The sequence below is a fragment of the Capra hircus genome, chromosome 14, assembly GCF_001704415.2.
Source record: "Capra hircus breed San Clemente chromosome 14, ASM170441v1, whole genome shotgun sequence".
NCBI lineage: Eukaryota > Metazoa > Chordata > Mammalia > Artiodactyla > Bovidae > Capra > Capra hircus.
This window is the reverse complement of record NC_030821.1, coordinates 50,937,638-50,962,253: the sequence shown is the minus strand read 5'-3', so window position 1 is coordinate 50,962,253 and position 24,616 is coordinate 50,937,638. Positions and strand designations below refer to the sequence as shown.

General features: G+C 37.3%; 1 protein-coding gene across 1 annotated transcript in view; it reads right to left on the bottom strand.

Moving 5' to 3' along the window:
• Nucleotides 1–18,350, bottom strand: part of PPP1R42 (protein phosphatase 1 regulatory subunit 42) — a 45,747-nt gene extending 27,397 nt beyond the window's left edge. The window contains exons 1-5 of the mRNA XM_005689037.3: nucleotides 18,223–18,350; nucleotides 8,135–8,352; nucleotides 6,652–6,818; nucleotides 5,279–5,417; nucleotides 3,657–3,773 (exon numbers count right to left, since the gene is read on the bottom strand). Of these exons, the coding sequence (XP_005689094.1) occupies nucleotides 3,657–3,773; nucleotides 5,279–5,417; nucleotides 6,652–6,818; nucleotides 8,135–8,263 (552 nt within the window). The 5' untranslated portion in view covers nucleotides 8,264–8,352; nucleotides 18,223–18,350. The remainder of the gene's footprint in view (nucleotides 1–3,656; nucleotides 3,774–5,278; nucleotides 5,418–6,651; nucleotides 6,819–8,134; nucleotides 8,353–18,222) is intronic.

The following is a 24,616-nucleotide window of genomic DNA, read 5'->3' as shown; positions in this document are numbered from 1 at the left end:
CTTTCAGAGCTCAGCTCAGCACTGCCTTCCTAAGGGAAGCCTTCACTCAGCTCCCTAAGGTAGTTCCCCTAGTTATAGGCTTTCAGAGCGACATACTGCTCCTTTATAGCACTTGCCTGGGGTACAATTTTACTCATGTTTTTGGATAATTACGTGCTTAATGTTTCTCTTCCTCTCAATGCTGAGAGCTCTTTGAGTTCAGGGACTGGATCTGTTTTTTTTTTGCTCACTATTGTCTTCCCCTTTGTCTAGCAAGTGCTGCCACACGGTAGGTGTTCTGAATGAATGAAGAAGAAGAAATAGTGAATGCCTGCATGAATGAATGGATCTGAGGTGAGAAGTAGAACTAGAGTTTTAAGCAAGAGATTATATGGAACTGTTTTGAAAATTCTGCTGATTAGAAGTGCTGTAGACATAGAGAGAATGGAAAGACAGGATTTATCTTCCATTTTGTTTTTTCCTCTACTCCTCTTCTACCCGCACCTCACCCGAAGTCTCTGCCCTGGACTTTGGACTAGGGAATAGGAGAGATAATGGCAGGGCTAGAAGATCTTAGGGGAAGGAGTCCCTGGCAGCTGTGGGTGAGAGGGAAGGAAATGAAATCCCAAATAGCAGGGAGGACAGAAGCTATTTGCCCAGCTTCCTCCAGGTCCTTATGCATCCATCCTAAGGGACCATTATTTTTTTCATTTCTTAATTTCATGTATTTTCTGTAGATGCATTTGAGGAACCTACAGTGTCCAAATAAAGGCAGCTGGTTTGAGTGCTAAAAGCCATCGGTAATTATAGTGGTTTGGTTAGAATTCTCTAATGATGTACACTTCTTTTTCCCCATGGCACAAAGCTGTCTGTTGTTGAAGACTCTTAGGATGGATGTCAGTGACTTTATGTATGGCACATTGAGCTTTCTCTCCCATGGCACAGGGCTTGATGTCAGCAGCTTTGGGGCAACTTCGATCAATGAGTATAGAGAATGGAAACATTAAAGCCAAAAAATGGAGACGCTGATCCCAGGAATATATAAAGAGAACTAAGTTAATATTCTGATGCTAACCTTCCTGCCCTTTGACTAAGCCTTTGGAGGATGATTTAAAATGACCATAAAAGCACATTCCAAATGACTCCTGGGCAAGTCTGTATTCAGACATCCAAGAAGCTGTGTCTAAGTGTTTTTAATTGTGTGTATCTTCTTGCTAGAAGCAAAAGAACGTGAGATTTCATCCTCACACTGTGAATATCTTTTCTCTATGGGAAGGAAAAGCAACTTTTGGTGTATCTCAGCCTCTGGAACTTACTAAATGATTTGCATTCCTTCCCCAGATGGTTGAATATTTTAAATTGTTCTTGTATTCATTCATTTTATAAACACGTAGTAGGTGTCTTCTATGTGCCAGGCACTGGCCTGAGCTCTAGGGCATCCTGAAATCGACAAAAAGTCCTTGCTCTTAAAGGCATTTCAATATTTGGGGGAATTCATCTGTAGTATAATATTTATTTTAGTAATTATCTACTGCTTACAGTAGTTATGATAAATGTGAAGTGAAGTGAAGTGAAATCGCTCAGTTGTATCCAACTGTTTGCGACCCCATGGACCATAACCTACCAGGCTCCCTTGTCCATGGGATTTTCCAGGCAAGAGTACTGGAGTGGGTTGCCATTTCCTTCTCCAGGGGATCTTCTTCCCAACCCAGCGATCGAACCCGGGTCTCCCACATTGCAGGCAGATGCTTTACCGTCTGAGCCACCAGGGAAGCTAGTAGACAAACGTAGACAGCGTATTAAAAAGCAGAGACATCACTTTACTAACAAAGGTCCATATAGTCAAAGCTATGGTTTTTTCAGTAGTCATGTACAGTTGTGAGAGTTGGACTATAAAGAAGCCTAAGCACTGAAGAACTGATCTTTTGAATTGTGGTGCCAGAGAAGACTCTTGAGAGTCCCTTTGACAGCAAAGAGATCAAACCAGTCAATCCTAAAGGAAATCAACCCTGAATATTCATTGGAAGGACTGATGCTGAAGCTGAAGCTCCAACACTTTGGCCACCTGATGTGAAGAGCCAACTCATTAGAAAAGACCCTGACGCTGAGAAAGATTGAGGGCAGGAGGAGAAGCGGGCAACAGAGGATGAGATGGTTGGATGGCGTCACTAATGCGATGGACATGAGTCTGAGCAGACTCTGGGAGATAGTGAAGGACAGGGAATCCTGGTGTGCTGCAGTAGATGGGGTTGCAAAGAGGTGGATAGAACCTAGCAAGTAAACAACTACAGTGGCTATGAGATGAGCAAGGTAATAGTACTAAATTTGGAAACAAGAACAGGAATAACTGTTTTAGAGTCAGCGGATAGCTGTCTGAAAGTGCTTTTTTTTTTTTTTTGGTAAGTGCTTTTGAAACAAGAGTTCTGTTTATGGGGGGAAAGAAGCCTGTTCTTCCTCCTATGATCTTATGTAAAGGAATTATATCACAGCCACCTCATTGCCAAACCAGAAACTATGAGGTCTTGGCAGTGGTTCAGCTCACAAATGACTGGTTCCAGGAAGTCTTCCCTAGCCCTAGGCTAAGTTAGTGATACCATAATACTTATGAAAACAGAACCACATTGTAGTCTGATCACTTGTTGACTTTTTTTAAATTCCCTGGGACTGTACTCTTTCTTCTTCTGATCTACATGGAGTAGTATAATGCCTGGCAAACATGTAGATGCCCAATACATGTTTGAATGAATGAGTAATTGAATGAATGTGGTATGATATGGCATAATATGACCAGAATATAGCTAGTGCAAATTAGAATAAATTAAAGATACAGGTGTTTCCCTTGGAGGAGCAGCAAGGTGAGAGTTCAGGTCTAGTTACTAGAAACTCGTTCATTGGGAGATCAGAGTTAAGAGGCAAGAAATCTAGTGTCTTGTTCAGTCACTCAGTTGTGTCTGCTCCTTGCGACCCCATGGACTGCAGCACCCTAGGGTTCCCTGTCCTTCACCATTTCCCAGAGTTTGCTGAAACTCATGTCCATTGAGTTGATCATGCCATCCAACCATCTCATTCTCTGTCATCCCTTTCTCCTCCTGCCTTCAATCTTTCCTAGCATCAGGGTCTTTTGTAATGAGTCAGCTCTTCACATCAGGTGACCAAAGTGTTGGAGCTTCAGCTTCAGCATCAGTCCTTCCAATGAATATTCAGGGTTGATTTCCTTTAGGATTGATTGGTTTGATCTCCCTGTAGTCCAAGGGGCTCTCAAAAGTCTTCTCCAACAGTTTGAAAAGCAGCATTTCTTCGGCACTCAGCCTTTTTTATGGTCCAACTTTCACATCTGTACATGACTACTGGGGAAACCATAGCTTTGACTATACGGACCTTTGACAGCAAAGTATCTAGATGGAAACATTTGATAGAAGAATAATAGAGTGGAAAAAGCATATACTTCCTTCTCAGAGAAACATGTCTGTTGGTGAGGGATGGAGATCTTGGGGTATGGAAGAGAAAATCAGGTAAGAGCAGAATTATGCAAATAAACACATCACAAAGTAAAGACTAATGAACTAGTTTTAGAACAAATTTAGAATAGTTTTAAAAGTAAGTTTATAGCTGTAGTAAAATAAGTATTTTCAACCACAATTTCATGTAAATATTGAAAACTTTTTTCTTTACCTTACCTTCACGTGCAGAAGTTGGTTGTCAGCTGCTATGAGCTGATTAAGATTCTCCAGTATTTCTAAGTCTCTTATGTCATCAATATTATTATTGCTGATATTCAATATAGAGAGGGATTTCTGTAAGAAAAGGAACTAATTTAGGATTAATAAATAATCTACTTAAATGTTATACGTAGAAACCAGAAATCCTAATCTGTGAAAAATTTTAAATTGATCAGTTCAGGCTGTTTTCCTCTTTAGACAAGAAAATAAAAATCCTTGGAAATTTTGTTTTTATGCCATTTCTTTTTCTGATGAAACTTTTAGGACTATAGTAATTGTAATGTAACTTACTATTTTTGTCCAAAGTTCCTTCATAAATCTGATTTTTCTCTTCCAAGATATGAGAGAAATTTATAGATAGAGGCCAAGAAAGAAGGAAAGAGAGAAAAAAGATGTCCCAATAAGCAAATAACACATTGTAGAAAAAATGCTTATTTTAGTTTAAGCAAATTATCCTTTTGTATTAAATAGCACTAAGATTAGGGAGAAACAGTTTTCATCTTTGTTTTTCTAAATAGGAAACATGATCAAGAATTGAAAGAATATCTTGTTTGTATTTTTATCTGTATCTCTCCATATGATTTTCTCTTGGTAATTCGTATGTTCAAGAGCCAGGTAAAATAATAATTACCAATTAATAAGAACTTCAAAATCAGCTGTTAATGAGGACATAAGTATATAATAGAGCAACACTAAGTCAGAGGCATCTAAACTCTTAAGGCCCAGGATTCTCTACCAAGATGGAGACAACTCACTCAGGTATCCCACCTTTAGAGAAGATACTTCCTGATACTTTTTAGGACTTGAAGTATAGCTTTAAAAGTATGCCTTACATATAGGATTTCAGAATCTGCCTGAATCTATGCCAAAATGAGCAAGCAAAAGTATTTTCAGCGGCAATTTGTAATAGAACTAGCCATTCCCACAGTGGGGTAAGTCTGCTTGGTTCAGCTGAGGTTGAGCTGAAACATAGTTGTTTCTATAGGAGAGTAGGGAGGATAGGATAGAAATCAGGTCACTCCTTTCTTTTCCAATTTAAAGCACTACCCAGGACTTCCCTGGTGGTCCAGTGGTTAAGACTCCATGCTCCCATTGTAGGGGAAAGTGAAAGGATTAGTAGCTCAGTTATATCCGACTCTTTGCAACCCCATGGACTGTAGCCAGGTAGGCTCCTCATTCCATGGAATTTTCCAGGCAAGAATACTGGTGTTGGTAGCCATTCCCTTCTCCAGGGGATCTTCACCAGTCAGGGATTGAACCCAGGTCTCCTGCATTGCAGGCAGATTCTTTACTGTCTGAGCCACCAAGGAAGCCCCAATGTAGGGGGCCTGGGGTTCAGTCCCTGGACAGGGAACTAGATTTCCCAAGCCACAACTAAGATCCCATGTGCTGCAACTAAGACCCAGTGCAGCCAAATAAATTATGTAGGAAAAATTAGTTTTAGCCCTCAAATTCTCAACTGACCATATAAACATGCACAGTATGTACAACATCCAGATAAACCTTCACCACCTTCCTTTTTTTTCATTATAACCATTGGTCACTGTAGTTTTTGTCAGAATACTCAAATGCGGCCTTACTGCCAGAGAATGAAGGGTTCTTGGATCAAACACGAGCTTTTCTCCGAGGGGAAGCCTCTGACTCTCAACATGAAGCTCTCTTAGTCCTTCTACTCCTTCTAAGCCTTCTATGACAGCAATGTAATTGCCTCCCAGATATCTGCAAAATATAAAACAAAATTTTAAGTAGGCATTCTGAGATATTGTGGTCTATATGTATGATTAAAACATAACAAAATCATTGAACTATTTGAAAATTATACAGTTGACCAATGAATATTGGGTGTGTGTATGGGGTCTGGTTAGGGACGCTGACCTTCATGCAGTGAAATTTGCATATCACTTAGAGTGGGCACTCTTTATCCCTGATTACTTCATATTTGCAGATCTACCAACTGGACCATGGACCATGTAGCTCTATAGTGTTTTCTACTGAAAAACCTCAGTAGTCAAAGGTCATCTGTACATGCAGAATGTTCTTTTTGTATTGAATCAGTGAAAGGTTGGTTTATTTGAGTCTTACAATTAATTAATTCTGAGAAATGTTCATTTTTTAAATGAGAGAACTGGACTAGTCCTCTCTATCAGTGCTCCTCTTGTGTTAGAGTGCATAAGAGTCATCTGGGTTATAGGTTTAAAAATGAAGATTTCTGAGCCTAACTGCCAGAGATTCTGATTTGGTTACCTAGGTTGGAACTCAGAAATCTGCATTTTAAAAATTGATATATAGTAGAGATTTACAGTATTGTGTTAGTTTGAGGTGTACAGCAAAGTGATCCAATTATATATATATATATATTTATTTTCAGATTGTTTTTCCATTATGGGTTATTACAAGATATTGAACATAGTTCCCTGTGTTATATAGTAAATCCTTTTTGCCTATCTGTTTTATACAGCAATATGAAGTTTTAATAAGCATCTCTCACCTTAATTTTTCCCCTCATTCTGAGACCTTGGCCTGCTGTTTGGAAAGCAGTGATAGTTTTTCCAATATGGGGAAACTGGATCCACTGGGCCCCATTGTTTAATTAAAATCATAGGCAGTAATGCCTTTTAGAGTCAAATCTACATCAACATTATCAGTTCTATGACCCTGCCCTTTTGAGATGTGTGATTCTGAAAGGCACAGAACTCATTTGGGTTCCATGGACACTTTTTTCACCAGTTGAGCCTAAATAAGCATGTTTTAGATATCCCTATAAGCCCTTGAGACAACTCACCCTCCTGCAAAAGAAGCATACCAGGGCTTACAGAACACACATTATCGAGTATTACATATATAACAGCAATACTGCAGAGGAATAAAAATGGGGCAGATAAAGGAAATGCTTGCATGCAAAAATATTACTGTAATGATGACAATTACATTACTGAGAAATAAAAGCACTTACAGTTTTTCCAGTTTCTTTAATGACCTGAGGTTCTCTATACATGAAATACAATTGTTTTGTAGGTATAAGTGGGTCAGATTGGTGGCATAATTCAGGTTAGTGATTTGACTAATGCGGTTATCATACAAATATAAAACACTAAGATTTTTACAAAGAGAGAGATCTTCCTAAAAGGAAAACAAAAACAGATCATACTTAATTTCTTATGAAAACTTAGAGGGCCGTTTTCAAGAAAGCTTTTCACTCAATCATTCTACACATTTCATTAAGGTTAATATAAAAGAAGAGAATTCCCGCATTCTTAGCACAGTCAAAATAAGACCAGAATGATTACAATATTAGTTCTAGGCTTTAGTGTTCTGTAACCTTATCAATAAAATTGTGTTTGCTAAGGAAGGTGTTCCCAGTGCAAGCAGTTTTCCTTGGAAACAGTTAGACTCCTCTGGAAGTTAAAGCATCTAACCAATTATTGCTTCAATGTTATGAATCAGGGCTTAATCTTTCTGTAGGATTGGAAATAAACTGTGCAGTTTGTGATACTGAAAAACCACTGGAAATCATCTAGATATTCAAGAACAATGGATTAATAAGCTATAATAATGCTATTAAAGGGAATACCATTCAGTTCAGTTTAGTTCAGTTGCTCAGTCGTGTCCGACTCTTTGCAACCCCATGAATTGCAGCATGCCAGGCCTCCCTGTCCATCACCAACTCCCGGAGTTCACTCAGACTTGCGTCCATCGAGTCAGTGATGCCATCCAGCCATCTCATCCTCTGTCGTCTCTTTCTCCTCCTGCCCCCAATCCCTCCCAGCATCAGAGGACCTTCTTCTGTCATTAAATATCCTTTAATTTCTTTACTAATATCTTGTAGGTCTCATTAAAAAATGAAAACATTACATTCAATATGACCCATTATTGTAAAACTATATGACTATATGTATAGTATGTATAAGGGGCTTCCCTGGTGGCTCAGGTGGTAGAGAATTTGCTGGGGTAATTGGAGAGACCTGGGTTCAATCCCTGGGTTGAGAAAAATCCCCTGAAGAAGGGAATGGCTACCCACGCCAGTATTCTTGTCTGGAGAATCCCATGGACAGAGGAGCCTGGTGGACTACAGTCCAGGGGGTCACAGAGAATCGGACAGGACTGACTAACACTTACGTCTAGAAAAAAAAGGGAGAAAGGACACATCACCCTTGGTTTTCTCTATGTGAAAGAATTACAAGTCAATTTATTTCTTTTTATATGTCTTTATATAAATGAACACTACTTACTTTTGAAGGTAAGAAAATACTTAAAGATATTTTAAAGAGTCTATAATTTTTTGTGTTGTGGTAGAGTTAGAGTAAGTAGACAAGAGGTAGGAGTGAAATTCTGCTAAAAAATATCCCAGCTTTCATTAAGTTAAGATCTTTGAAAATACAGCCACATCTTGGGAACATTGCTAATTATATAAAAATAAATAATTTAAGAGTTCTTACAATTGCATCTATATTTTTATCTGAAAAATTTATATGAGTTATTTTCTTCAGGTATTGTAGAGTGTTTTCTTCTTTTCGGGGTTTAAGATTGCTGTTCTTGGCAATTAGATCCAAGGTCAGTCGAACCATGACTTCTCTATAAATCAAACTCTTGGCAATAGCTCTCTTCTGATAACCATGTTAAGAAGCAGTTTAAGTATTGTTTTATGCCCAACTTTCTAAAAAGCAAAGAAAAAAAGGAGTATTATGTACACAGCAATTTAGGAAAAATTACTTTGACCTTTTAATATATAAAACTATTGATAAAGTAGTTCACAAGCAGTTTTAGGGTTATGTTTTTTCTAAGTTTATAGTTTTAATTCTTTTCATAAAAAGATATAAAACACCAAAATTAAATTAAATTACAGTGCACATTCAGTTTTACTTTTAAATCTTCCACTTTCCCTAGTGTTGACTTGTTATTGTGGGTGGATCATTTTTCTCTCTTTGAGTTGAAAAAGACCTCAGTATCATTTAGTGTTCTCCCACGAAGAAATTAAGGGCCAGAGATTTGTCTCAAACCAATCAAGTTAGTGACAGTTGAAAATGAGACCAGGCCTCTTGGCTCTTTTTTTTGTAGTACCTTAGTACCATAGTACATTAGTAACCAAAATCAGAACACATGGTGTGAAAGCCTTTAGTGTATTCATAGGACAGTGGTGAAAATACTTCTAGATAAGACCAAAATGTGCAAAGCAAAACTTTAATATATTTAGAAGGAAATATAGGTCTTTCTCTTAAAATTAGGATACGGAAGGAGTTAACTTATATGCTACAAAAAGAATAAAACACGAACAAAACATTTCTTGATACATTTTACTACATTAAAAAAATATAGCTTCTGCTTAATAATATCTCTCCACCTTGATTAGTCTTGGTTCCTAACTCTTTTTTTCTTTTCTTTTCCAATTTTTTTATTGTGGCCAAATACAAAGCTTATCATCTTTACCATTTCATAAGTGTACAGTTCAGTTTTACTAAATATATTTATAATGTACAGCCATTGCCATAGTCTATCTCTAGCATTCTTTTCAGTTTGTAAAACTGAAATTCTATTCCTGCTAAATGATAACTCGCTAATACTCACCTGTCTTCCATGGCCCAGGCAACCACCATTCTACTTTGTCTCTATGATTTTGATGATTCTAAGAACCTCATATAAGTGGAATAATATTTCATTTTTGTGACTGGCTTATTTCACTAAGCATAATGTCCTCAACATCACTGACTCAATGGACATGAGTTTGGGTAAACTCCGGGAGTTGGGGATGGACAGGGAGGCCTGGCGTGGTGCAGTTCGTGGAGTCTCAAAGAGTCGGACGCGACTGAGCAACTGAACTGAACTGAATGTCCTCAGCGTTCATCTTTGTTGTAATGTAAGTCAGAACTTCCTTCCTTTTTTACTATTGAATAATATTCCATTATATGTGTATACTAGATCTTGTTTACCATTCACCCATCTATGGACATTTGAGTTGATTCTGTGTTTTAACTATTGTGAATAATGCTGCTGTGAACATGGGTATACAAATATCTCTTTGAGATTCTGTTTTTAATTCTTTTTGGTATATGTATGTAAGCAGAATTGCTGGATCATATGGTAATTCTACTTTGATTTTTTGAGTAACTGCTATTGTTTTCCACAGTAGTTTTACCATTTTACATTACAACCAATGGCACAAGAGTTCCAGTATTTCACGTCCTTGCTAACACTTGTTATTATCTGTATTTTTAATAGTATCCATCCTAATGGGCGTAAGGTAGTATCTCATTGTAGTTTCAATACTCATTTCCCTAATTAGTGATGTTGAGCTTCTTTTTATGTGCTTATTGGCCATTCGCCTATATTCTTTGGAGAAATGTATTCAAGTCCTTTGCCCATTTTTAATCAGGTTGTTTTCTTATTGAGTTGTAGACCCATATCAGATGTATGATTTACAAACAGTTTCATGTTCTTTGCCCATTTGAGATTTAAGAGTTCTCTACATATTCTGGATATCAATTTCTTATCAGATATATTGCTTGCAAGTATTTTCTCCCATTCTCTGTATTGTCTTTTTACTCTATTGATAGCACAAATTTTAAATATTTCCATGAAATATAATAATTTGCCTACTTTTTATCCTGTTGCCTGTTTTGTTGATGTCATTTCTAAGAAATCATTGCCAAATCCAATATTGTGGAGCTTTTGCTCTTTGTTTTCTTCTAAGAGTTTTATAGTTTCAGGTCTTACATTAAGGTCTTTGATCTATTTTGAGTTAATCTTTGATTTGATGTTAAATGGGCCTCCCTGGTGGCTCAGAGGTTAAAGCATTTGCCTGCAATGAGGGAGACCTGGGTTTGATCCCTGGGTTGGGAAGATCCCCTGGAGAAGGATGTGGCAACCCACTCCAGTATTCTTGCCTGGAGAATCCCATGGACGGAGGAGCCTTGTGGGCTACAATCCACGGGGTCGCAAAGAGTCGGACACGACTGAGCGACTTCACTTCACTAACATCATTCTTTGCATGTGGATATATATACAACTTTCCCAGCTTCATTTGTTGAAAAGACTGTCCTTTCCCCATTGAATGATCTTGACACCCATGTCAAAAATCATTTGACTGTATATGTGAGGATTTATTTCTATTTTATTCCATTGGTTTATGTCTGTCTTTATTCCAGTACCATGCTGTTTTGATTGCTGTAACTTTGCAGTAATCAGGAAGTGCAAGTCCTCTAGCTTTGTTCTTTTTCAAAATTATTTTGGATATTTGGATCTCTTGAGTTCCTTATGAATTTTAGGATGCATTTTTCTATTTCTTAAACACACACACACACACACACACACACACCCATCATTGGGGTTTAGATAAGGCTTGCAATTGGTCTATAGATTGCTTTGGGTATTACTGACATCTTAACAATGTTAAGTCTTCCAGGCCATGAAGAAGGGATATGTTTTCATTTACTTCTGTCTCTTAAATTATTTTCCAGCAGTGTTGTATAGTTTTCAGTGTATAAATCTTTCACCTTTTTGGTTAATTCCTAAGTGTTTTATTCTTTCTGATGCTTCTTTAAATGGAATTTTTACAAAAAATTTCCTTTTTGGGTTGTTTGTGTATAGACATGCAACTGATATTTGTTGACTTTTTATCTTGCTACTTTGCTGAATTCATTTATTAGTTCTAACATTTGTGTTATGCATATATATAATCTTTAGCGTTTCTATGGTTTAGATCTTATTACCTGTAAACAGAGATAATTTTACTTCATCTTTTCCATTTTGGATGCCTTTTATTTCTTTTTCCTGCCAAATGTTTCTGGCTAGTACTTCCAGTGTGCTGTTGAATACAAGTGTTGAAAGTGAGCATTCTTGCCTTAGAGGAAATGTTTTCAGTCTTTCATTATTAAGTCTGATGTTCACTTTGAGTTTTTCATATGTGGCTTTGATTATGTCTAGGTAGTTTCCTTCTATTACTAGTTAGTTGAGTATTTTTATTGTGAAAATTTAGGTTGTTGAATTTTGTCAAATGTTTTTTCTTTCATTCTGCTAATATAAAATATTATGTAAATCAGTTTTTATATGTTGACCATCCTTGTATTCTAGGGATATATCCCACATTCATGGTATATAATCTTTTTAATATGCTGCTGAATTTGGTTTGGTAGTGTTTTGTTGAGCATTTTTGCATCAGTGCTTATAAGGGATATTGGTCTGTAATTTTTTTTTTTCAGGCTTTTGCATCTTCTCAATTTTTTCTTTTCTTTAACTTTTTATTTGGTTTGGGGTGTAACTGATTTAACTAACAATGTTTTGATAGTTTCAGGTGAACAGCAAAGGGATTCAGTCATACATATACATGTGTGGTTTTCTTTTGTTGCAGTGTCTTTGATTTTTGTATCACAGTAACACTGGCCTCACAGAATGAGTAAGAATGTGTTCCTTTCTCCTCAAAGTTTTGGAAAACTTGGAGAAGGTTTGGTGTTTTTCTTAAAATGGTTGGTTGAATTCACCAGTGGAGCCATCAGAGCCAGGGCTTTTCTTTGTTGGGAGATTTTTGATTACTGATTTGGTTTCCTCCCTAGTTACATGTCTATTCAGATTTTCTATTTCTTTGTGATTTAGTGTTGGTAGATTTTATGTTTCTAGGATTTTTTTCTATGTAATCTAGGTTATCCAGTTTTTGACATACAGTTGTTTATAGTATTCTCACAATACTTTTCATATCTGTAGATTGATAGTAATGTCCCCACTTTCATTTCTCATTTTAGTTCTTTGTGTCTTTTTTTTCCTTCTTAGTCTATCTAGCTAAAAGTTTAATTTTGTTGATCTTTTGGTTTTTGGTTTCATTGGTTTTCTCTATCTTATATTCTCTCTTTCATTTATCTGTGCTCTAATCTTCATCATTTTCTTCTTTCTACTAGCCTTAGTTTAATTATTTTTCTAGCTCCTTTAGTTGTAAAGTTAGCCTGTTGATTTGAGATCTTTCTTGATTTTCCTGTCAGCATTTATAGCTATAAATTTCCCTTAGTATCAATTTTATCATGTCCCATGAGTTTTGGTATGTTGTGTTTTTCATTTTCATTCATCTCTAAGTATTTTCTAATTTCTCTTGTGATTTCCTTTTTGATTCATTTGTGTGTTGCTTGTTGTTAATTTTCCAATTTTCTTTTTGTTACTGATTTTTTACTTCATACCATTATGGTTAGAGAAGATACTTTGTATGACATCTATCTTTTAGACTCTATCAATTTGTGGACTAACATATGGTTTATCCTGGAAAATGTTCCATGTGCATTTCAGAAAAATGTGTGTGCTGTTGTTGTTGGGTGGAACATTCTGTATATTTATATGTATATATAGACCCAGTTATTTTATGATGTTATTTACAACCTCTATTTCTTTACTTCTGTCTGGTTTTATCCATTACTGAAAGCAGAATATTAAATACTGAAAGCAGAATTAGTACTGTAGGATTATCTGTTTATCTCTTCAGCTGTTAGTTTTTACTTCATATGTTTTGATAGCTTCTCATTAGGTGCAAAAATGTTTGTCTCTGTCATCTTGTTATTTATTTTCTATATGCCATATAGCTTTTTGCCCCTTATTTTCTGCTTTCCTGTCTTTTTTTTTTTTTGAGTTGATTTTTTGTAGTAAAACTAAATTCCTTTCTCATTTTCTTTTGTGTATATTCCAGAGCTGTTTTCTTTATGATTACCATGGGGATTACATTTACCATCCTAAAGTTATATCACTCTAATTTGAATATGTGCCAGCTTAACTTAAATAAAGGGGCTCCCCCAGTGGCTCAGAGGTATAAGAGTCTGCCTGCAATGCAGGAGACACTGGAGACATGAGTTCAATCCCTAGGTCAGGAAGATCCCCTGGAGAAGGAAATGGCAACCCATCCCAGTAGTCTTGCCTGAAAAATCCCATGAACAGAGGAGCCTGGTGGGCTACTGTCCATGGAGTCAGAAAGAGTGAGACATGATTGAGCAGCTAAGCACAACTTAAATAATATGTAAAACTCTGTTCCTTCATAGCTCTCGCCCTACCTTTTTTGATTGTTGTCACAAAATTACCTCTTTATACACTGTGTACCTAAAAACATGAACCAACAATTCTTTTAAATATATTAGTTACTTAAATTATATAATAAAATATGGAGAGTTAAAAACTAAAGTTACAATAATACTAGATTTTAGACTCATGTTTTAAAACGTATTAGTCTCTTGAGTCACATGGAAAAACAAAAAGTGCAATTACTAACCACGGTTACAAAAATTCCAGCTTTTGTAATTGTCCATGTATTTACCTTTGTTGAGATCTTAGTTTCTTCATATGGCTTCGAATTACTATCTTCAAATCACTAACTAGTGTTCTTTCATTTTACCTTGCTGGACTCCCTATTGCAGGGCAGGTTTAGTGCAGTGAGCTCCCTCAGCTTTCGTTTACCTGGAAATGTATTTTTGCCTGACTTTTGAAGAACAGTTTTGCCAATACGGGATTCTTTTTTTCTTTAGCTCTTTGAATATATACGCCCACTGTCTTCTGACCTGAACATTTCTGATGAATAATGTGTGGATAATCTTATTAGGGCTTCCTTATATGTAATGAGTTATTTCTTGCTGCATTTAAGATTTGTCTTTTGAAAGTTTGATTATAATGTGTCTCAGTGTGGGTCTCTTGAGTACATCTTACTTGGAGTTCAGTGAGCTGCTTGCATGTTTTGATCATGTTTTTCATCAAGTTAGGAAAGGTTTCAGCCATTATTTCTTCAAACATTCTCTCTGCTCAATCCTCCCTCTCTCCCCTCCCTTCTTTCTTTTTTCCCGCTCTCCTTTCTGGGACTCCCACAAAGCATATATTGGTCTGTGTGATGCTGTATCACAAGTCCCTTAGACTCTGTTCACTTTTCTCAGTATTTTTCTTTTTCTATTCCTAGACTCAATAATTTTCATGGTCCTCTTTTCAAGTTAATTAGCTGATTCTTATGCCTGTTAAAATCAGCCTTTGAAACCCACACATGAATTTTTCATTTCAGTTATTGTACTTTTCAGCTCCAGGATTCCTTTTTAGGCTTTCTACCTTTCATTGATATCTCCATTTTGTTCATGTATCATTTTCTTGACTTTCTCTACCTCTTTAGTTTTTTGAGCATCTTTAAGACAGTTGTTTTAAAGTCTTTGTCTAGTATATCTGCTATCAGGTCTCTTTCAGGGACAATCTCTGATTATTTTTGAATAGACCATACTTTCCTGTTTCTTTGTATACTTTTGTTTATTGTTGAAAACTGGATATTTTAATCTAATAATATTGTAGCTCTGAAAATCAGATTCTCCTCCTTCTCTAGAATTTATGGTTTGTTGTTATTGTTTTTGGTTTTTTGATTGTTACAGACTATTTCTGTGCTGGGGATCAGCCTGAGGTGTAAACTTAGGTCTACTCAGGTGTTTCCGGAGTCTGAAACCTTTCTCTTGGCATGTACAGGGCAGTTTCTGGTTTTCTCTTTATGTGCAGCTGCTTTTGAATGCCATAGTGTTTTAATGTCTTGTTCCAAAACAGGAAAAAAGAGAAAAATAAATGGAAGTTAGTGGAAAGGGAGGCAGTAGCCCTTTAAATCCTCCAGAAAGTCATTTTAGCCAGAGGGAGTGGGGTTTGTAAGAGTGGGGAGAGGTGCCACCTCTCTGTCTGCATCTCTGTAACCAGAAGCAGCAGTCAGTGATAGGAGGGCAGATCCTCCATATTTGGTGGATTAGTGTGCTTTCTGCCCACCTGGAGCCTGTAAGCTGTGTGCAAGATGCTACAGAAACCCCTGCCCAGCTTCCTGCACAGGGTTGGGTCTGGGGGATGGGTAGCTATTGTAGAGGTAAGATCTGAAATTGACTGAAATGAACCACATTTTATGCAGTTTATCATCTAATTCTTCCTTGGAAGTTGTAAGCCTTCAGCAGACTCCAGCATTCTAAAATAGTTACAGTGGACATGTTCTACCCATGTAGCTGCTGTTTAGGCTCCCTATTCTGCTGCAGTTCTGGAATCCTCGCCCCCTTAACTCGTTCATATACATGTAAAAAAAAAAACCCAACTTATCATGTTCCATAAAAAAATCTTCTCAGAATTTTATTAGGAATTGCATTGAATTTAGAAATAATTAGTGAAGCACTAACACCTGGGCTTCTTAGGTGGCTCAGTGGTAAAGAATCTACTTGCCACTATAAGGACACACAGGAGATGCAGGTTTGATTCCTGGGTCAGGAAGATCCCCTGGAGAAGGAAATGGCAACCCTCGCCAGTGTTCTTGCCTGAAGAATCCCATGTACAGAGGAGCCTGGTGGGCTACAGTCCACAGGGTCTCAAAGAGTCAGACACAACTGAGCAGGCACGCATGCACACAACATCTCTCTGAATGATCTTTTCATTACTATGGTATATGCCTCCATTTTAGAAGTATTTCTTTAAATGACTTTCAATAGTTTTATAATTTTCTTCTAATTAAGGCCACACATAAGGTTTCTTTTTTTTGAGTCATTTTTAGGGATCAAATATTTTTGTTTATATTGTAAATGTGTAATTTAGGAATTATATTCTCTGTACCTAATGTGTTGAAATGCACTATTTTAAAAATATTTAAAATATTTTAAAAATATGATTTCTTTGGCCTATATCTTAAATTCTAGAAACTTTTCTAGAAACTTCAAATACACTTTTTACACTGATAACTATGGTAAAAATGTATATCGTAAAGAGGTTATACAACCCAAGGTTTTTCCCTTACAGCTGAGGCAGGAGACTGCTATACAGGTGGCCATGCAGGAGCAGCCCTATACTATGAAGGAAGTGATGTCCTTTGAGAGTGACTTCGACTAATGGGAGACAGGCACCATGAATGACTTCTCCCTTCCTCCCCCCAAGTACTTTTAGGAGACACATCCTTCTGGGTTATACACTCTCTTAATTTGCTCTCCTTCCATCTCTTAGTCCTTTCCTGCCTCTCTCCTGCTTCCCTGAGATTACAACCCCTGCAAAAATGTTATCACGTGAGTTTTTCCTTCAGGCTCTGTTTTCTAACCTGGGCTAAAACATAAATTTTGGATCATCTGAATCTTCATGAATGACCATGCTATAAATGGACTTTGTCTGTACATTCCAGTGCACAAGTTGATGTTTGTACAGAAATTAATTTCCTCAGAGAACTAGAAAAGGAAAGAGGGTAACATCATATATAAGTGAAGTATGTATTAAACCAGAGGAATGCCAGTGGACCTCATCAACAAGTCATAGGCAAGCTTCCCAGGGGTTTGAATATGGAAAGGGAGAGAATTGAATCAACCAGTAACAGAATAATAGAGACTGTTGACTCAAAAGAATGTGCGTTGTAGCAATCAGATCCGCAAGAGAGGATTTGGTTTCATCAAAATACCACCACTGATCTCCTGAATAGAATATCCACCTTTATTGGTTCTATAGTTTGTTTTAGAGAAATTATAAGCTTCAGGAGTTTAAACTGAACCTAGTTTGGATTGAATACACTTTAGAACAATATAATAAAAATAGTTATGTCAACATTTGTGAGATGTCCCTGATTTTCTTTTAAAAGAGCTTCATTATTTTCTAAAGTTTTGTAAACTGCTTTTTCATAATTTATCCCAGCTATATATCTGTTATCTCAGGTATCCACTTGCTAGGATGTCTCTATCTCTCCAGATCACTAGTGGGGACAGCTTAAAGTGAAAGTGAAGTTGCTCAGTCGTGTCCTACTCTTTTGTAACCCCATGGACTGTAGCCTACCAGGCTCCTCCGTCCATGGAGTTTTCCAGGCCAGAGTACTGGAGTCGGTTGTCATTTCCTTCTCAAGGGGATCTTCCCAACCCAGGGACTGAACCCTGGTCTCTTGCATTGAAGGTAAATGCTTTTTCCATCTGAGCCACCAGGGACATTAGATTAGGCCTGCTCTATTACAAGTGCTTGGGGAATCCACTTTAGTAGACCCCTTGACTTTTATCGTTTTGGGCTCCAGCAGGCTAGGCCAGATGCAGGGGATCGTTCTGAATTCAGTTTGTATATTTCCCTTGCTGCTGCTGCTAAGTCACTTCAGTCGTGTCTGACTCTGTGCGACCCCATAGACGGCAGCCCACCAGGCTCTGCCGTCCCTGGGGTTCTCCTGGCAAGAACACTGGAGTGGTTGCCATTTTCTTCTCCAATGCATGAAAGTGAAAAGTGAAAGTGAAGCCACTCTGAAGGGAAAGCCTCATACCTGGCAGTCTACAGGTATGAGGCTTTTCCTTTTTCAAACCCACAGATCCCGCTCCCTCAGCTTCGCAGCTACCCCTCCACCCTTGTCTCCCTGTCCTAGAGCTGTTTCCCAACCTTGCCTGATTCTAGCCCTCGGCTTGAAATACAGACTTTAAGACTTTTTTTCTGGAAATTCTAGATATTTGGAGAAAAGGGTTAGGAACCCGCATTTTAACAAGTGCTCCAGGAATGTCTCACAGGCAGGCAAGTTTGAGAAACATGGCTCTAGGGCCTCCTCAGTTCCCACACTTCGCCCCAGAAGGCATCTCACCGTTCGTGGGACGCGCCAGGTCGGTAACTCAGGTTTGGTAAATATCGCGGGTGCCAGCCTCCTCCCTGGTGCGGTTGCTGAGCAACCAGACAGACGCTCCTGGTCGGCCGCTGCTCACGGGAAATGTCGCGCGGTCTCTGGAAGCGCGCTCCTCTGTGGCTATGCGCCGACCTCCCTCCTCTGTGACATAGCAGCCGGGGGTTGATGGGTATCCGCGAGGCAGAGTCCGACTGGAGGTCGGTTGGCGGAATGAGGCCTTAAAGCATCGGTCACATTACTGTTTTCGTGGACCAGAACAGTTTTTGGCAGGTCACCATTTCCCCCTACTGGATTCTCCTTGCCATCAGCTTTGAACGTTTCAGTGCTGTTACCACGTTTCCCCAATAATAGGGCAGGAACGGAATTGTCTGAAAGTATAGCCCATACTTCACCTTTCCTCTGATAAAATCTAAACTCTTTAGGGTGACTGTCCAGTCCGTTTATAATGACCAGTTTCACTGCTTGCCTCTTGCTCTCTTCAGTATTTACGGTTTGGCATTTGGCCCTGTATGCCCTGTTCTAAAAAAAAGTTTATCCCTTCCTCCTTAATTCTTATTTTGCCTTTTGAGATTCAAGGAATCAGCTTGGAATTAGCACTTTTTTTTTTTTTTTCCTGACGCCTTCATAGATTCTCAGTCTTGTTAAGTGATACTTTTATCCGTCCCCCACCCCCGACCAACTGGGATGTGGTAACTTCTTTAGTATAGTACAAACACACTACAATATGTTTGTTACCCATATCTCCAATAAGATAGTAAATTCTTTGGGGGTAAAGATTATGTTTTTTACCTTGCTATTCCCAGGACCTGGCAAAATGTCTTGTACCTTAACAGTCACGCCCAGGTATTTAGAAAATACATAATGTACAAATGAAGGAGAAGAAGAAAAATAGAACAAGAAACTGACATTGACAATGGAAAGACTAGGGCTCATTCAGTTCACTTGCTCAGTAGTGTCCGACTGTGCAACCACATGGACTGCAGCAAGCCAGGCTTTCTTGTCCATCACCAACTCCTGGAGCTTGCTCATGTCCATCAGGTTGGTGATGCTATCCAACCATCTCACCCTCTGTGGTCCCCTTCTCCTCCTGCCCTCAATCTTTCCCAGCATCACGGTCTTTTCCAATGAGTCAGTTCTTCTCATCAGGTGGCCAAAGCATTGGAGTTTTGTCTTCTGCATCAGTCCTTCCAATGAATATTCAGAACTGATTTCCTTGAGGATTGACTGGTTTGATCTCCTTTCAGTCCATGGGACTCTCAAGAGTCTTCTCCAACACCACAGTTCAAAAGCATCAGTTCTTTGGTGCTCAGCTTTCTTTATAGTCCAACTCTCACATCCATACATGACTACTGGAAAAACCATAGCTTTGACTAGACGGACCTTTGTTGGCAAAGTAATGTCTCTGCTTTGCTCACATGTCTCCGCTTTGCAGGCAGTTTCCTGGAAAGGGGGCTCATTAGGGATTTGGTAAAGTGAGCAATTTGCATTAAGGGACTCTGTGAGCTGGAAAACTGTAATAGTTCTGATTTTTAGGGTGGGAGTACAGTGGAAAAGTCATTGCTGTTCCTTGAACAAAGAAGTGTCAGAGTACAAGATTGTTAGAATTACCAGGTGGCTTGGAGCCCATGTGGACCGTCCAACTTACCATTTTGCAGATAAGGAAATTCTCAGACCTAGAGAGAGGAAAGAAATATGCTGAAGGTGTTACCTGAGGTGGCAGAGAGAGAATTTAGCCTTGAGCTCCTAATTTCAAGCAAAGGTTTCCCCTCCTTATGTTTCACTGACTGTCTCAGTAAGAGTAGCCTAGAAAGAGGGACGGGGGATAGGGACAGATGTCCGAACCCCATTCAGGACATTGTTGCTATTGTCCAGTTGTGAAGTAGTGTTGGTCTGGATTAGGGTTAAGGCAAAGAAAGTGACATGGAACGAACAAATTTAGGAGGCATCTTGAAGCATGATTTAATAAAGAGAGATTGGATAGGATAAGGGGAGGGAGAAGTTGAAGATAATTCCTGGATGTTAGTTAGGATAAAGGAACAGTAATGGAGAGGGTGACAAGTAATTTGGGCAGAAGTGGATGAATTTCGTTTATACATGTTAAATGTGAGGTGAGAGGGTCAGTAGTTTCCAGAATAGAGCTAATCATTGAAACCATGGAGTCATAACTTGTGGTGAGGGAGGAAAGAAGGGATAAACAAGTTAATAACTAAGCCAACTAGTTTGAATGGAAAAGGGAAGCAAAGCTAGTTATCAGAGAAAGATTTGTCAGAGGTAAAAGCTGTTCTGAGAAGAACAAATAATCAGCGATTCAAAAACCAGTAAATTAGATTCAGATGCTATGGAAAGAATTGTAGAAGGAGGGTATCTAAGTGAATGAACAGCTACAGAAGGATATGATGAAGTAGAAGAATGATCAGAACAATATGGCTATAACACTACAGTACAAACCAAGGTTGTTCTTATTGATTTTAAAGGTCATTTGGGAACAATAGATCTGGCAGTATATGCAGGGCCATCCTATTCCTCTGTGTAGCCCTCATTGAATTTGCTAACATTATTTTATGAGAAACATGTTTAGCAATGCCTCACTGAAAACCAGTCGCTCTGTTAATCTTTGTATTATAGCAGTTTCATATGTCATTGTAAAAGGAGTATGAACTCAATTGTAGAAATATTATATATATATATTTAAATGTCTGAAAGGAAATATATCTATGTCTGTGTCTGTATTGTTTTTTAGTTGCTAAGTTGTGTCCGATTCTTTTTGACCCTGTGGATTGTAGCCCACCAGGCTTCTCTGTCCATGGGATTCTCCAGGCAAGAATGCTGAAGTGGGCTGCCGTTTCATGCTCCAGGGGATCTTCCCAACCCAGGAATCAAACTCGTGTCTCCTGCATTGGCAAGTTTTATCACTGAGCCACCAGGGAAGCCCATCTGTGTCTATACATGTATAGAATTAGATACAGATATATTCTTATATTTATATCCCAAAATATTTAATTGTGGTTATTTTTTGGTGGTGGGATTATGACTGTTTAATTTTTCTTCTTCTTTTTTTTTTTTTTTAGTAATCAAGGTTTTTAAGAATGATAACATTGTATTCTGAATGTTCATATTGGATTCTGCTCTTTGTAGAATAGAAAATCTCTTTGAGACAGCTAATATTAAAACAGTTTAAAATGGTTGAATCACTAATTTTTTAATCCAACAAGTTCCCAGGTGGCTGGTTGATGATTATATAAATTCTAAATAAAACGAACCAAGGTATTTCTTTTGAGTTCCAGACCTATGCATCCAATCAGCTGCCTGACACTCATTCCACATAAATATGAATGTCCTAGAGGCCAAAAAAACCCCTGAACCTGTCAAGAATTGAACTCATTTGTATCCTGCACATATCCACTCTGCCTCCTCTAGTTTCTGTCTTGCCCACAGTTGACCCTGCTACCCAAAGAAGAGCCTGAGAGCCATCTGCAGGACTCTCATATATTGTTAATACCACCATGTAGAGTCAGCACATCAAGTCAGCTTAACCTCAGAAACGACTTTAAATCCAGCAGTCTAACTATGCTTTCATCAGTACCTAAGAATGGACTGGAAAGGACTTGGACAAGTTCTATTAATTTTTAAAAAGTTCTTTTAATGTTAGTACACTAAAGTTTCTCAAGTTATATTTTTAAAGTTATATCACATTTATATCTAAATATATTTTAGTTAATATATTTTAGAGTAAAAATGTTTTCTGGAAAGTATTTTTGTTAACGTTGCCACAGATGTTCTAATTGAAGCAATGTTTTATTATGTTTTATTCAGGAATGAAGATTCCTGAAACATCTAATGTTAGTAGAGCCTAACACTTTAGTTTGAGTCTTTCAGGAAGCATTTGCAAGAAAAGGACATATAATTTTGGAAAAAGTTTAGGTTTCAGGAACAGTTCATTGCTTATGTTTTAGGAATTAAAAAAAAAAATTTGTCTCTTGAACCACGGGTGGGGAACCTCTGTCTTCTAATAGAGATCCAAGACACTGCTTAAGTTTATCAGGCCAATAATAAGTTCAGCAAAAGTTTAATTAGTTGATGATGGATTGAGGCTAAGAGCAAAACTAAGCAATGTAATACACTGTAGTCCTGTGTCTTTCTCTTTCAAAACAGTTTGTGAATATCATTGAAAATGTCTTGTATATTTGTATTTAATTGTTTTGTTTTTGGCTCCTGTCTGCTTTTTTGGTTGTGTGTGTCTGTGTGTGTGCTCGGTCATGTTTGACTCTTTGCGGCCCCATGGACTATAGCTCACAAGGCTCCTCTGTCCATGAAATTTTCCAGGCAAGAATACTGGAATATGTAGCCATTCCCTTCTCCAGGGGCTGGTCCTGACCCAGAGATGGAACACGCATCTCTTATGTCTCCTGCATTGGCAGGCAGATTCTTTACATGTTTGAAAAGGGTTTCATCCTTCTTGTTTGTTTTGAAAATGACTGGTGCTTTTTTTGTTGTCAATTTTTTTTTTTTACTTGTGTGCATTTCTATTTGCATATTTCTGCAGTAGTGATCCTTTATTGAAAAATTTTAAAAAGCTTCTTTTCACTCGTTTTAAATCTGCTAAGAAGTTTGGGAAAAGATTTTCATTTTATCATAATCTTAACAGTGAAAGAAGTCAGCTTCCCATAAAAAGGCATACATATTTAATTTTGTCATCCTAAATACATATATTGTTAATGTTTCTTAAAAGTAAACTGAAATGTCCATTGCTTTTATTTCTTGATTGAACAGATACTTACCAACTACATGTAATGTTCTTATAGTGTGATATTAAGGTAATGAATATAGTATTATCAAAGATGTTTTAGCAGGAGCCTGAGAATTAGAAAGTGTAATTTCAACTTGTGCTCCCAAATCCCAAATTTAATAGAACTTTTGTTTCAATTTTTTCTTTACTGAAATAAAGCATTTTTAAAACTGAGTTATAGTTGCTGTATAGCATTTTTATTTATTTGGCTGTGTGGGTCTTAGTTGCTGCATGTGGCATCTTCTGTCTTCATTGTGGCAAGTGGAATCTTTAATTGCAGCATGTGGGATCTGGTTCCTTGACCAGGGGTAAACACAGGCCTCCTACATTTGGTGCATGAGTCTTGCCACTGGACCACTAGGGAAGTCCCAATATACAATATTATAATAGTTATAGGTATATAATATAACAATTTTTAATGGTTATACTCCATTTATAGGTATCAAAATATTGGCTATATTCCCTGTGTTGTACAATATATCCTGTAGCTTATTTTATAAATAGTAGTCCTAACCCTTTCCACTCCCCACTGCTTTTCTATATCTGTGAGTCTGCTTTTTGTTTTAGTAACTAGTTTGTTATAATTTTTAGATTTCACATATAAGTGATATCATATAGTATCATCCTGGTTTCATACAGTACTTGTCTTTCTCTGACATTTCATTTAGCCTAATACCCTTCAAGTGCATCCATGTTGTTGCAAATATGTATATATATATATATATATATTTATATATATAATATATACATACACACATACACCACTTCTTTATCCATCCATCTATTGATGGACACATAGGTTGCTTCTATATCTAGACAATGTAAATAATGCTATGATAATCATTGGGGTGCAATTAGTGTTTTTGTTTTTTTCAGATATATACCCAGGAGGGGATTGCTGGGTCATATGGTAGTTCTGTTTTTAGGTTTTTTGAGAAATCTCCATACTATTTCCCATAATAGCTTAAAGCACTTGTTAATAAACTATTTTTAGATCTTGAGATAACTAGAAATTCATAGTATTGATGTCTGTCTAAATGAATTACTATTTCAACAGTCCATAGTTCCTTAGTTTTAGGTAATGTGTTGTTTTACCTTGACTATTAAGACTAGTTAGAAACTTAAAAAATAATCTCCTTTGGAAAGTGATGTTTGTGTGTAGCTCTTACATTGGGAGCATATCAAGTTAACTTCTCTGAACGTATAGAACTTTTCAGATGGTTGTAATTATTCAACATGGTTTGCCCTCTCATATAAGACCATAAATTAATTTTTTATTTAGTCTAATTTGTGTTATTTTATTTAAGCCCAGAATCTTAATATCTTCAAGTATACTAGAAACACATGCAAGAAATGATAGGATTACATAGGAGTTGAAGATTTAAAGCTAAACACATACATATTTTAAAGGACTTATTTAGTATCATCGATAATATAAATAATAAATTGAAGTTTATTTAAATAATATGTTGAGCGTGGAGTATAAAGTGAAAATTCTAGGAACAAAAATGAATCATTTAAATAAAACATTTCTTTAGAGATGTACTTATACAAACTTAAATTTTCAGG